Source organism: Amphiura filiformis, chromosome 11, assembly GCF_039555335.1.
Source record: "Amphiura filiformis chromosome 11, Afil_fr2py, whole genome shotgun sequence".
Lineage (NCBI taxonomy): Eukaryota > Metazoa > Echinodermata > Ophiuroidea > Amphilepidida > Amphiuridae > Amphiura > Amphiura filiformis.
Window position 1 is genome coordinate 26275110 of NC_092638.1, and position 14083 is coordinate 26289192.

Consider the following 14083-nt stretch of genomic DNA (forward strand, 5'->3'; position numbering starts at 1 on the left):
ATGTTAAGTTACCAATATGATTATGTGTAATTGACAGTAATATTTTGATGTAAATAAACGATACATAACATAGTCTCTGAACTTAACATTTGGACTTTATTGATGTATTGCTTTGTAATCAACATGCCGATGTCGGATCTTAAGATTTGATGATTGTCGATAATACAAATTCTACTCGACAACAGCCCTATTTATAAAATTAAGAAATTATCAAACTGAGACTTACATTTATAATTCATGCTTTCCTCTTTTTAACATCACCCTATCCATAGATTAATAAACACATAGATTGGAATGTTCCATGCCTGTACCCTCTAAGCGTACTTGAAAACTCATCCGAGCGTACACAGACCTCTCAACTTGTCAGTGCTTACGCACAAACTTTCTTTTGTGAAAGCTTGTGCTATTTGCATTTTTTTTTAGTTTGCTAACACACCACTCACTTATCGTCGACCGCTGGCCAAAGGCAACATGCCTACCTATTTAACTTATATTTAATTATATACTTCATATATAGATTCCTCTCATCTGATTGGTTAAAAGTGGAGTCATTAAAATAGCTGTGCCCCCTTTTTTCTATTAAGATGACGACATAAGCAACTGTGCCCGGGGCATAGAATCAACTGTGCCCGATAAATAATTGGATAGTCGCAACCCCGAATACAGAGATCGCTCATATACATTATGCACACACTACGGTCGGCGTTGATTACAGTGTTGTAAGAGACTAGCAGGTCACAGTTCACGATGAATTTGACCTCTCCTTGCAGACGACGAACTTTTGTAGCTCACAGACAAAGATGATATCTCAAATAACCAACTGACATACCTTGGTTTAGTTGGGTATATTCTCTGCCTCTTGGGCTTGGACTCTGCCCATCATCCAATAACCTCCAGACATCCTTCAGTGACTCCTCCCCAAATGATGACATCATCAATGGAGTAATCATCCTATTGGCTAGTGATGAAGATGACATGCCTAATGGCCCTTGCTGATTGGTTGATTCCTTACTACTTGTGGAGCTGGTATTGGCTGTATGAATTGCACCATGGGATAGGTGTGTTGGCTCCGCTGCAGGAGTTGATGAACGCTGGGGTGGATGAGACACTGTAATTAAAATTGGAGACAAAAATTGTTATGCTCATATTTGGGCAGGCGGCCGTGTGTCCTGAACTCGCCACCCTTAGCGTTACATGACAAATATTATGAATTTTTACACCAACCGGTTTCTAATTAGATTATCTCGACAATCATCAACCCTAAACTAGCAAAAGTACAAATTTTTGGAAAGCCGAAGGCATTAGCAATTCAAATATATACATTTTAACTCATTATACAGGGTGACCTGCAAGTTATACAGGGTGGAATAAAAAAGATTTTGATAAAAAATGGGTCACTCAATGCATTGCTTATTACCAACTTACAGTAATAAACTGGAAGTAAACAACATTCATTTAGTTAGAGGATATGGAGAGCCAACTGACTTTGGAAGAAACCAAAATCACAGCTGTTTGGTAATCTCGGAATATAGGGTGTCCCAAAGTATGTTAGATTTTTTACAATTCAACATATTTTGAACCTAAACATTTTCCCCCTAACCCATACAGAAAAAATATGTCCATATTTAGATTTCTCGTCAAATTTCCCTTCAGAAAATCTATACTTTGACTATGATAGGATAAGTAATTAAAATTTTACAATAACTTTTAGATTTTGAAGACATCTGCATTACTTACTACAGTGTTTAATATGACAACGGGTAGTTTTGTATGGAAAAGTTTGTATTTTCTAGACTAAACCAATCATAAATTATTAAAAACAATTAGTAGAATTGTTTAGCTGTAAGGCCATGAGTGTTTTAGATGCTGAATAGAGTCCAAATCCAATTTACAGCCTTTACAGAAGCAGATTACGCACTAAAAATACCAATCCCATAGAGTTTGTGTGTACCACATCCCCCACCACCACATCCCCCACCACCGCCACCCTGCCCATTCTGAATTCTATGAAGCACAGTGTCAGTATTAAAAAAGCTAAAGTATTTCTTTTTACAGGGTTGAAAGTGCATTTTATTTAGCAATAAAATGAGACCACAAGCACGACAATACCTTCTTGCTTGACAGAGATATCATCATTTGTTTTGAGTCAACTTTGGCAAAATGTAACGTCGCCACCTTTTTTTGGTGGCGAGCTCAAGACACACGACCAGGCTCAAACTGTATTTTTTATTTCCAACTTTCATTATACCATTGTGTCCATGTTGTGCAGGCAACATCTCTGAGGCCCTCAGCTATCAGCAAACCAAGGCTAGACCTACAATCCTGGTCAGAAGTAGTTTGAACACTTGTGTCAAAGTAGGACTGTTTTAAACCTTATTTCCTTTATACTTGAAATACTAAAATGTTGCTTTCCTTGATGCAAAGTCTGAATAATAATACTACAACCCTCCCCCTGCCCCATCAATCAATGTTGGATGTCGTTAGGGGTACATGACCAAAAAAAAAACCCCACAACTGCCAACATTAATTGATCGGGGAAATAGGGGGGTATTTGAAAGTTTTGAAGTATGCATGTTACAGTGTTCCAACAATTCTGACCGGAATTGTAGTCAAGTTCAAACAGGTTGCCTTTTGGATGACTAATTTGTGTAAAAATACAACTTGTTTTGTGCTTTGCATGCTCTTTCTATCAGTATATATAGTCTAGCTATCTTTGATACATCTCCATATTCTATCAATCCTGAATTTGATGAAATCTCATCTCTCCCTTCCCCAACCCCACAGGCAAGGCCAGCTCATGGCGACCCTAATGTAGTGCAAATATCTTCCGAATTCAAGGTTCTGGTAGTTTATCACTTGGGTAGGCATCAATTGGCCAGGGGCATAGCAAGAGCCTCAGGGGACCCTTTAACAATCTCCTTTATTTCATTTTCACTTTTGCTCGGGCTCCTGAACGCTCGGGCACCTAGACTTTGTCCACCCACTTGCTATATCCTGCAAATGGTTCTTGATTCACTGAATATTTGTGTGTGTGTGTGAGTATGGAGCTACACATTACCTAAGTTCTATGCTCTGGTCATTTTATGTCATACATAAAGAAGGTCAGATTAGGTCATTCAGAAGGTTGCAGTAATAACAGCTGAAAACATTTTTTATTGAGATAAAGAGTTTAATTTTCTATGTACCAACCTCTAATAATTGGTTGTTGTAATGCCTCTACATGTGATTCTGATGAGGAAGATTCAGAGCTGAGTTGTACTTGAATTACATCTGCTTCATCCTGGTCTTGTCCAAGTCTTTGCTGTGCATACTGGAGCTCCTGTAGGGAAAACAATAATTGCCTCAGAATAACTGTATGTCAACTGCACCTCTTCAATGCAATTACATAAATTGATGTTTGCACTCGAGTTAGGAATAACATTTAGTTGGGTTTTATAATGCGACCTGCTGATGCATATGTGACGTACCATGTCAAAAGGAGACACTTTTGGGCTGGATTGTAAATGGAGAAATAGCCAAAAAACTACCCGGGGTGATTTTTTCACAATTTGGGTTTGGTGCGAATTTGTGATGTTATTAATGTTTAACATATTGTCTGACCGGAATATAAATGGCATCTTGTATTTTTTGAGACATTTTTTCAAGGTAACTAATTCCTACTCTCAAAATTGTCAATAATATTTTCCGATATCTCAATTTCTAATTTTATAATACCGTAACTTATTTACGAACAATTTCATTGGGGAAAACGGCGTTGTAGAGCAAAATATCTCTATATTTAAGATATGTATAAACCTCAAAATTGATCATCATAAAGCTACCCAAAAGTGTCTCCTTTTGACATGGCATGTCACATATGTCTTTTTCCATCATACCATGGCTGGATGTTTATTGATACCTACAATGGGAAAACACTCTAGTAAATTGTCGCAGGTACAACTAGCATACTAATACCTATATAAATATAGACCACAAAAAGCTTTATGATTGACATTCAATAGTTAACCACTTTACACCAAAGTACAAAACTCAGAGGACAGAGACAAGTAGGTCAATAAGCATTTCACAGCACAATAATGATCATCGCAGTGTTTGTTTGTGACGTGCCACATCCATTAACTTAACAGTTCTCATTGCTTCTTTCTGAAGTCGTTCCTTGGATATTGTCCAATCCGCCAACAGTAGCAATGATCATTGCACTGAATTTGAACTGTCTCTCAACAAGCACATTCCATGATGAAGAGGCATGTATTGCAATTAAATAAATACCAAACAAATTTAGTGCTACACTACAAGCTATACCAGTTGCATACTAGAATAAGAATTTCACAAATTTATATTATTTTACCACCCCTCTACTAAGTACCCATTCGATACCTGTTTAGTCAATGCATACTGTAACCTCTCCAAGTTGCCCAACTTATTGCTAAATTGATTTGCAAGCTCTCCAGCAGTTGAAATCTTCTCAATCCCATCTGTCTCTTTCACTGTTCTTTCTAACATCACCTCTTGCATTCCTATATCAGCATCCCATGGATTCTTAGTTGTGGCACCCCCTGAAGATTTCCTTGTGTACTTGGCTAATTCTGATCGGAGTCTGTTACCCATTTCAATCAGTTGCTGGCGTTCCCGGGCTAGCTGTCCGATATGTCTGGCTGCACTCTTCAGTTTCGTATATAGCTAACAAAACAAAATATAAAATCAACATCAATTACATTAAAACCATATTATAACATTTGCTGAGGAGGACACCTTCAATATTTTTCAAGATTCTGTTTTTTACAGGATTGTTATGTACTTAAGTAAACTAACATACTTGGCAAAAATCAAGACTTGAGGTGCTGTAGGTTTGTCAAAATCTGAGATTTGGGGTCACAATTTTGCTGGATTTGACCATTTTAGATGCTATATTATGAATAATATACCTCATATATAGATTTCTGTCATCTGATTGGTTAAAAGTGCAGTCATTGAATTAGCTATGCCCTCCTTTTTAAGAATTACGTAAAAACTGAACTATTCCCCGGGCAATAGTCTTTTAAAAAGACTATTCCCGGGATATGTTGTCATTTGACAACTCGCCGACTTGCAATGCGCAGTAACGATGTTCGCCAAACGACGTGCGCATCAGCGTGACATCAAATGACAACATATCAGGTCTACCCGCAAAGGTTTATGGGATTTACCGAAAAGATCAATTGGTAGTGTTTACAAAATGCACATATACCCTTACATCCTCAACTTACACCCACACACCTACCTCAGCATTATTCCTGCCTGTGTCTTGGATCCCTTCATGTCTGTACAGCTGCCCTCTATTGACTAGTTGTCTTCTTAAAGATAAAACCTCATCTTGTAGTTGCCTCACCAAAACATTCTAGTGAAAAATAACATGGTACAATGTGGACAAATTTAATGTGATAAACAGTGATGGTCGTAATTTCTCCCCCCCCCCCCCCACCCCGAAGCAGAAATTCTAACTTTTTTATGTTGTCACACACTACACATTGTAAACACTTCATTTTGCAAAAAACCTGCATCAAAATGAATCAGTAGAAGATCCTGTCTAAAATTTTTATCCAGAAACGGATTTAACCGGTGGCCCAACTTAGTATTCTGGGTGGAACATGTTGGTAGAATCAACAAATTTCAATCTTTACCAAGAACAACCAGTGCACTTAAACGCTGAGAAAAAAACACCCCCCCAAAAAAAAAAAACAAAACAACAACAGTGCATCTGGCCATATTTGAACCGGCGGCCTTAATAAAAGTTCATATTGTTTAGGCTTACCTGAGTTGCATTCATGTGAGGTTTTCTGGAAGCCAGGTCCATCTTCAGAGCAGACAACTGTGAGTTACACAAAATAAAAGAAATCAACAGAAGAATTATCACTTGAATAAAAGCCAGAGTGCGTATTGTTCAATAAGTTCATAAAATTAAATAAAATTTATTTATTTATTTTTATGTGATGGAAATAAACTTTCATCAGAATCAGGTTGCATCAACTGGGCTGGTTGCCGCCGAAGCGCAGACTTATCCGCACTTAGATTGTAGTATCCACCAATCACCTGTGCAGGTCCCCAAATTCCATTGGGTGAAGGAAGTTTTAGATAACCACACAACTAATCACCGATTTTGAAAGCAGAAGGAAACCAGAGATCCCGGATAACATATGCGAAAGTGAGCATCGATCGGGATAAACCAAGTGCACATACAGTCCTTGGGACCAGACGGGGCTTGAACCAGGGACTCAGTAGTGCAAGGTGAAGGAACAACCGCTGCACCAACTCGCTCCCCAATGCAGCCCTGCTGATGGTCACTGAATATTTTGGGAGTTTGTGCTGCAATTTCTCACTGATACCTAGAAACTTCTGTAGCTAGTAGTCAAGCCTAGACATGCCTAAAGAATGGACAGCCATCTTTGTGGCATCATCAGCAAATTATCTTTGATAAAAGTTTTCATGATATTTGCTACTTGAGCTGATGACATAGACAATCCAATGTTAAATTAAAGATTTGTATCACACCTACCTGGTTTCCTAAAGCTGTAGCTTCCAGATTAGTTTGTAGTCCTCCTTTGAAATACTCATCAGCCTCACGCCTGGTCTCCGCTACATTCAGCTCCAACTCTGCTATTCTCTGGCGTAAGGCGGATGCTTCAGTCGCGTGCCGTTTGGACTGAGTGGTTAACTCATATTGGAGTTGGTCTATTTCTGTTTGTTTTTCTCTTGGCTGAAAAGAAAGAAAATTATAAAGTACTACTTTTGCCTACTTTGTAAAGCTTAAAGAGTTAAGGTCATGTTGCCATAGTTTAACTCAAGCTTCTCAGCGAACACTTCATTTCAACCTGAGTTTGATATTAATATCAGTGCTTTAACATGGATGCGCCACAAGTGTGCAAACAAACAACAATGTCCTTGTACACATACGTTCTGTCGAATAAGGTTAACATATGCGATTTGCTATTGCAACCATTGATATATGCACCAATGTCACCACCAAACTCAAGGTGAAAGAAAGCACTGTTTGATGTGACCCGACAGATCACAAATTCAAGTACATTTGTATGGACAAACATAAGTTAGTATGACATGAAAAAGACCTGCCAGTACATGTTGTGTGATGAGTGCATAGTTCTACAAATTGACGTGTTGATTAAGATGTAGAACAGAACCATGTGGAATCAGTTTAAACTTGATAAAATGAAAGATGCATGCATAATCATATGCTTTACTGATGAATGCACTTGAAAACATGAACAAGGACTTTGAAGTCATCACATTATCTAATAGGGAGCCAATACAGGCATGAGATTAGTTTTGATGAGGTCACAATATTGCTTCCTAGTAACATGCTGACGAACGATGAATTTCCTGAAAAGGCTTAGGAGATTGTCACCTATATCAATTAGCAAAATATTATAATCGTAATTGAGTCAAGGCCAACCGAAATACAATAATGACATTGACAGTTGTGTAACGAGAAACCGCTAAGATCATTTTGAAAAACTAACATCTAATTAACTTCAGCATTATTCACCTGTTGTTGAGTGTGTGACAACATGCCTTCTAGGTGAATTATTCTTGCTTGCTGCTTCTTCAACTGAGCTCCTACAGACATCCTTTCTGCTCTTAATGCACCTACAAAGCAAATAGTTTTATAATTATTGCAGTTTAGGTATGTCATACATGTATAAAAAAGTATTAAGGCCAGTTCATACTTCACTACATTCTCTGTGCGATGTATTACATTGGCTGTCAAATTCCTGAAAATTACTGCAGGTCAATGCTGGTACTTACATGCAGTTCATTGAAGCAACTTGCACAGGTAAAAAAATCATAATAGATAGATACACTGCACTTTTGATGCAACCATCTGCAACACCAAGTAAATTTCTTTTTTTACCACAATATACATTGTGAATTGAAGGTTTCATTTTTGCATACATACAATGCAATTAAGTGCTGATGAAATAATTTACATTTTTAATTGTATCATTCAAAAATAACTATGGCGTGTTCAAAACAATAAACCAAAACAATATTATCACCTCGCTGAAATACACACCTATTGTATCATGCAGGGCCTGAATGTGACTCTTCAAATACGCATTATCCACACCAACCATGGATTTTCCATCACCAGATGTCACCCCATCTGTTGGTATAGAGAACCCGTCTCCAGGCTTAGATTCTAATCTCTCTTCAAGCTGTCTGATTTTGACTTTTAAATCTCTGGATTCCTTCTCTAACATTTTAGCATACTCTGAAAAATAAAGGTGGAGAATGAAACCGACTTATTATAATATTTTCCTGATATCAAAAAGATATATTTTTGCATATTTTTTTGCATTAAAAAACAAATTATTGTAAATGAGAGCACAGTGGCCTAACAGTTAGGGCATTTGACTTGTGACTTCAAGGCTGTACACAACCATGGGGAATGGGGCAATCACCTTTTTGTTCATACCATCAAAAAGAAACAAATCTTCAGTCGGAATGTTTTACCTAGGTAATAAGAAACATGTGGCTTTCAACTGATGCCAAAATCTCAAGTTATAAATTGAGTCACCCACCTCTAACTTATGAATTAGAATAAAAGCTACAAACCTTCAGTGATTGGTTGATGTCCTGTTTGCCCCTCCCCTTTCTTTGCATCTCCTGCATTCTCATTGGCTATTTGATTATTTAGCTGTTCCATATCCTGTCTCATCTGATGAATGACAGATTTAAGCATCTCATTCTGCTCTTGTAAACCTTGGATCTGTTGTGAAGCAGTGGCCTCCATCTGGTTATCTGATACTTCATTGCTCTGCAGATAAATAAGAGTAGATAACAAAGTCATGAAACTGCAGGACGATCATATGTGATGCGATCAAGCAAAATCAGTCTGATCCCGGAAATATTAAATTTTTAGTTTCTTGAAGGATTGTAAAAAGCATTTTACAAATTTGGATTTTGCAGAAAACCCCATTGAAATTGAACCAGTACCAAAGATACGGGCAATTAAAGAGTTTCCAAAACAACAGGAAAACAAAAGGAAATATTTCCTTCGTTTGGCTATATCTCAAAATCAATATTTCCGAGATCCGACTGATTTTGCTTGATCGCATCACATATTTGAAATCAGCTCACCTAATCAGGAAAGAAGTAGTGCTAAGTCAGAACCAATAAATGGTGTAGTTATAATTATAGTGTCACACTAGTATGACACTTCCACTATCATGAACAGAAGCATCTATGTGATATCATTCTGCCAATACGCAAAAGCATGTGTGATAAAACTTACAAAATAAAATAGTGGTTACCAATTATCACTTTAAGGAATCAGTAAATCAAGATGGTATAAATTATGTCAACATTTTTGTCATTTTAAGCTTTGAAATCTGTAAATTAAATGGTAAGAACTGAGTAATTTAAATTCTTTTGGAGTGCTCATCTTAAGAAGGGTGAAATTAGACTCCGAAGATGACCGTGCTGGTGATCTCTGATGATGGTTTAATTAAATCTATCTCTGAGGGAAGCGTGACGGTTGTGCGCACTTAAAACCAGTTTAACCCACCAGAGTCTGGTCCTAAGTCCAGAGACCTCAGAGAATCAATTGATGCCTACCCAAGACAAGGAGATATGCAGTTCAAGAAATACTTCCCAAGACACCTTCAAATAGGCATTATAATGGAGTGCTCATCTGTATAAGGGTGAAATAAGGCTCCGAAGGTGACTGCGCTAGTGCTCTACCAATGAATTACTTCTCTTAAGTTTAACATTTAACATTAATGTTACTATTTTTAGTCCTGGTATGATATGTGGTGTGTTTAATAGATGTTCAAAATCAAATTCTACCTCGAAATGTGTCACTTACCAGATCAATTCCTTTATCAATATGTAAATCATGTTTCCTTAACACAGCCATGGCATGATCACGGTCTTTACTTAACACCATTATCAGGTCATCACGCTGTACTCTCTCCCGCTTACTCTCCTTCAATGATGCTAATGCCTGGAAATAAAAACCAAAATGGCTTAATTGGTGATCAAATGTATTGGTTGTTGCAATATAGTATGGGACATTGACTAAAATATACAAATATTCTCTTCTGAGTCACATTATGTCTTTGGTTCAAGCAATGTCTAAGAATGTGGTTGGGCTTATAAGGGATAAAAAAATCAAGAAATAGTTACATAGCAGTCACAGCAATTATCCCCATGAGAACTACCAGCCGATTGGCCAAAAAGAAGTTTTCATTATCAATTGGACCAATCAGCAACAGTGTTAGAATAATTTCACCACACCAAATAATTGGGGTGAATTATTTGCAAAGCTCTATTCTGATTGGTGCTTAAAGTGAGGATATCATGTAATTGACCAATCAGAGGCAACATTAGATCGGCAGGTAGTGCTCAGTGGGTTATGTATCAATAAGGAAGTGCAAGTCACAATAATTTGACATCTGCATCCCATGGTCATATTAAAGGTCGCATCACTACAATCCTCAATCAATGGAAACTACACTTGCTGGCAGAGAAGAACGACTCTTGTTTACATTTTGAGAGCGCTGATAACATAAACACCTGATCTGATTGGCTGATTCAATCGTCTGACAATCATAACAACAAGTCGATAACCTTGGCCATTTTCAAACCGTTGTTTGCCGCAGAGCGGCGCTCATGAATGCTCCATGTATGTCACTCATTAACAGGGAGCTTGTGTCAATCAGAGCATAAAGTGTGCAGCACTTTTCCGGAAGCTAGTATAGTCAAAAGGAAGGACAACCTGGAAAGGTGTCATTTAAAGGAACCACAATGAACCAGATCACTGGTGTGACCCGGTAGGATACTGAAAAAGTTCACTTGTTAGGTAGCAGGTGGAAAAATGAATTTCTGTTTGTTCATTCAGTTGGGCAAGTATATATTACCATAAATTACGACTTCACACAATACTATGGTTATGTGTATCGATGCTACATTGATTCTACTTCTGAGAACAGAGTCAATACAAAGTCAATGCATGTGTACTTGTACATACATTTATGGTCCAGTCCACATATAGTACAGAGCTGAACGTTAAAATATTTGAATAGTAAAGTTATTATCATGCTTGAACATTATTATTATGGGTCTTTTTTTATCTTTTTCCTTTTGACCATACCTCATCTCTGGCTTTGGTGAGTTTCTCAATAAGATGCTCAGATTTCTCATACTGTCCCCGTTCCATATCTTCACATCGTCTCTGCCAGTCTAGCTCTGCCTGGGTCTTGGAACGCTCTAATGATGCCTCACGCTCAATAGCCAAAGACAGCTCCTTCTTGTATCTGAAAGAAATATTATGGAAACAATTTGGGAGTTACCTAAGATTAATCAAACACATAGCACTTTTGTTTATACCCTACCCCCTATGGAATACATGACCTTCCACACAGGGAATGTGAATTTCAAATGGGGTTACCAAAATGGGTGACTCCCATTTGAAATCTACACCCCTGTGTAGGAGATTAAGGTCATGTCTTCCATAGAAGGTGTATGGATTTCAACGGGAATAGCCCATTTGCATGGCTTGATTGATTGGTGCTCTTTGAACAACTTTCACAAATTCTCATACATTTTGTATCTATAATATTATTCATCAAGATTCAAGAATCTTTGGTAATATTCAGAATTTTATAATGTGGGCTGAAGCTTCATGCTAAAGAAAACCAGGAGGACTTATTTAAGAACATGGATGACAAAATCCTTCACTTATTTTCGACAAAACATAAAGCTTAGGTATATATAAAGTCAAATACTAAATCTGTGATTATACAGGCTTGGATGGAAAATATGTTCATTTCTCAGAAAGAAAAGAAAAGCCAAACTGCACACAAATATAGAAATATTTCCCACAAATTAAGCAAAATTTCCTGGAATTCCCATTTTTTCATAGCATTTATTGTTGAATAACATTGAAAATTTGTCATATTTAGTTTGCTTGCATTCTGCGTGCAATACATTGTGCTAATAACACACCCTAAGCATATCTGCACAAACCTATGAAACACTCAAGCTTAAGGAAGGGGTATGAACGTTTGGACAGTATTTATTTTGGGACATTAGAGCACATCAGACATATCGAATTGCATTCTGAATACTGAAGAATGTCCTTCTGATATCAAATAATTTTGATTTTTGAAATTCGCAATTTAATACACATTTTATGGCAAATCATTAAAAATTGATATTTGATATTTTTAACAGTACTCAAGTAAACTTTATAAATCTGATGATTTATACTTAAAGTGTATGTAGGTGGGATGAAAAGTCCGACGATCAATTGAAAATTTTGACCTTTCAGATTGAATATATGGATTTTTTCAAAAACACAAAAAAAAAAATTAGGTCTTTTTGGGAAAAAATCCATATCTTCAATATGAAAGGTCAAAATTTTCAATTGACCGCCTGCTTTTCCTCCCAGCTACATACACTTTAAGAATATATCATTATCATATATCATTAGATTTATATAATTTACTTTGAGGACTGTTATATATCAAAAATTTGAAAAATATCAAATTTTTATAATTTGTATTATATTGTGATTTTCAAAATGAAAATTATTTGATATCAGAAAGACATGCTTCGTATTCAGAATGCAATTCGATAAGTCTGAGGTGCTCTCATGTCCCACAAAAAATACTGTCGAAACGCAATAAACGCTCATTCTAGATCCCTTAAAGATACTAATTATATTTTTCAATTTTGGACTTCTGTCAATAAATGCCTGAGGCAATTTTTAGGTCCCTATATTGACAATCCAGAATGGCAGATTGACCAGTTTAACTCATGGGGCTAATCTGTGTCCAATCTTTCTGTGTTGTGCACATTGTATCAGCGATAATTCAATTATTACTGACGAGATACTGAACATGCAGATAGCTATTACCTTGCCAGATCTTCATTTTTCTGAGCCAGTTCCATTTTCAGTTTTCCCTCAGCTTCTCTCAGTGTCTGTATCTCCATATCTTTACCTACTGTACCCTGTGAGGCTTTGGCAAGCTGTGCATTAGAATGATTCCTGACATCATCAATCTCATGCTGCAATCTGTTGAAACAAGCGACAAGAATATTGTGTGTAATTATTGATGAGAAATTTGTTCAACCCTTAATTCGATAACGTATGACTTTAAGGGATCTGGAATGAGCGCTTTAAGCGTTTCGACAGTATTTTTTGTGGGACATGAGAGCACATCAGACCTATCGAATTGAATTCTGAATACGAAGAATGTCTTTCTGATATCAAATAATTTTCATTTTTTGAAAATCACGATATAATAAAAATTTTATGACAAATTATTAAATTAAAATTTGATATTTTTTCACATTTTTGATATATAACAGTCCTCGAAGTTATATTTTATAAATCTAATGATATATTCTTAAAGTGTATGTAGTTGGGAGGAAAAGCCGACGATCAATTGAAAATTTTGACCTTTCATATTGAAGATATGGATTTTTTCCCCAAAAGACCTAATTTTTTTGTGGGTGTTTTGGGAAAGAAAATCCATATATCTTCAATACGAAAGGTCAAAATTTTCAATTGATCGTCTGCTTTCCATCCCACCTACATACACTTTAAGTATTTTACTTTGAGTACTGTTAAATATCAAAAATATAAATTTTTAATCATTTACCATAAAATGTGTATTACATTACGAATTTCAAAAAATCAAAATTATTTGATATCAGAAGAACATTCTTCGTATTCAGAAGGCAATTCACTATGTCTGATGTGCTCTAATGTTCCACAATAAATACTGTCCAAATGTTCATACCCCATCCCTTAAGACATGCCTTGAGTTATAAGAATTGGAATAGAGATATACACGATTCTCCTGAACACATGGAGTTATGTTGAAGTGCGATCATGAAATTTGGAGATAGGTAAAACAGCATGTTTACATTTATACAATACACCACTCCTATCTGACATCAATTGTTTTGAGTACCGTGCCTCATACATAGAATAAAAACACAGCAAACTTGATTGAACTACCTATATATGAAGAGCTTAGTTTCAAAACCCCTTACATCCATTTGCGAATTTTGAGAA

The 14083-nt window shown here is 36.5% G+C and overlaps 1 protein-coding gene across 2 annotated transcripts in view; it reads right to left on the bottom strand.

Annotated features, from left to right (window-relative positions):
* Positions 1-14083, bottom strand: part of LOC140164638 (coiled-coil domain-containing protein 57-like) — a 44800-nt gene that overhangs the window by 1751 nt on the left and 28966 nt on the right. For both annotated transcript variants that reach the window (XM_072187978.1, XM_072187979.1), the window contains exons 8-19: positions 12917-13075; positions 11150-11312; positions 9863-10000; positions 8611-8812; positions 8069-8266; positions 7541-7641; positions 6533-6733; positions 5792-5848; positions 5261-5377; positions 4378-4680; positions 3190-3319; positions 830-1108 (exon numbers count right to left, since the gene is read on the bottom strand). In XM_072187978.1, the coding sequence (XP_072044079.1) occupies positions 830-1108; positions 3190-3319; positions 4378-4680; positions 5261-5377; positions 5792-5848; positions 6533-6733; positions 7541-7641; positions 8069-8266; positions 8611-8812; positions 9863-10000; positions 11150-11312; positions 12917-13075 (2048 nt within the window). The remainder of the gene's footprint in view (positions 1-829; positions 1109-3189; positions 3320-4377; positions 4681-5260; positions 5378-5791; positions 5849-6532; positions 6734-7540; positions 7642-8068; positions 8267-8610; positions 8813-9862; positions 10001-11149; positions 11313-12916; positions 13076-14083) is intronic.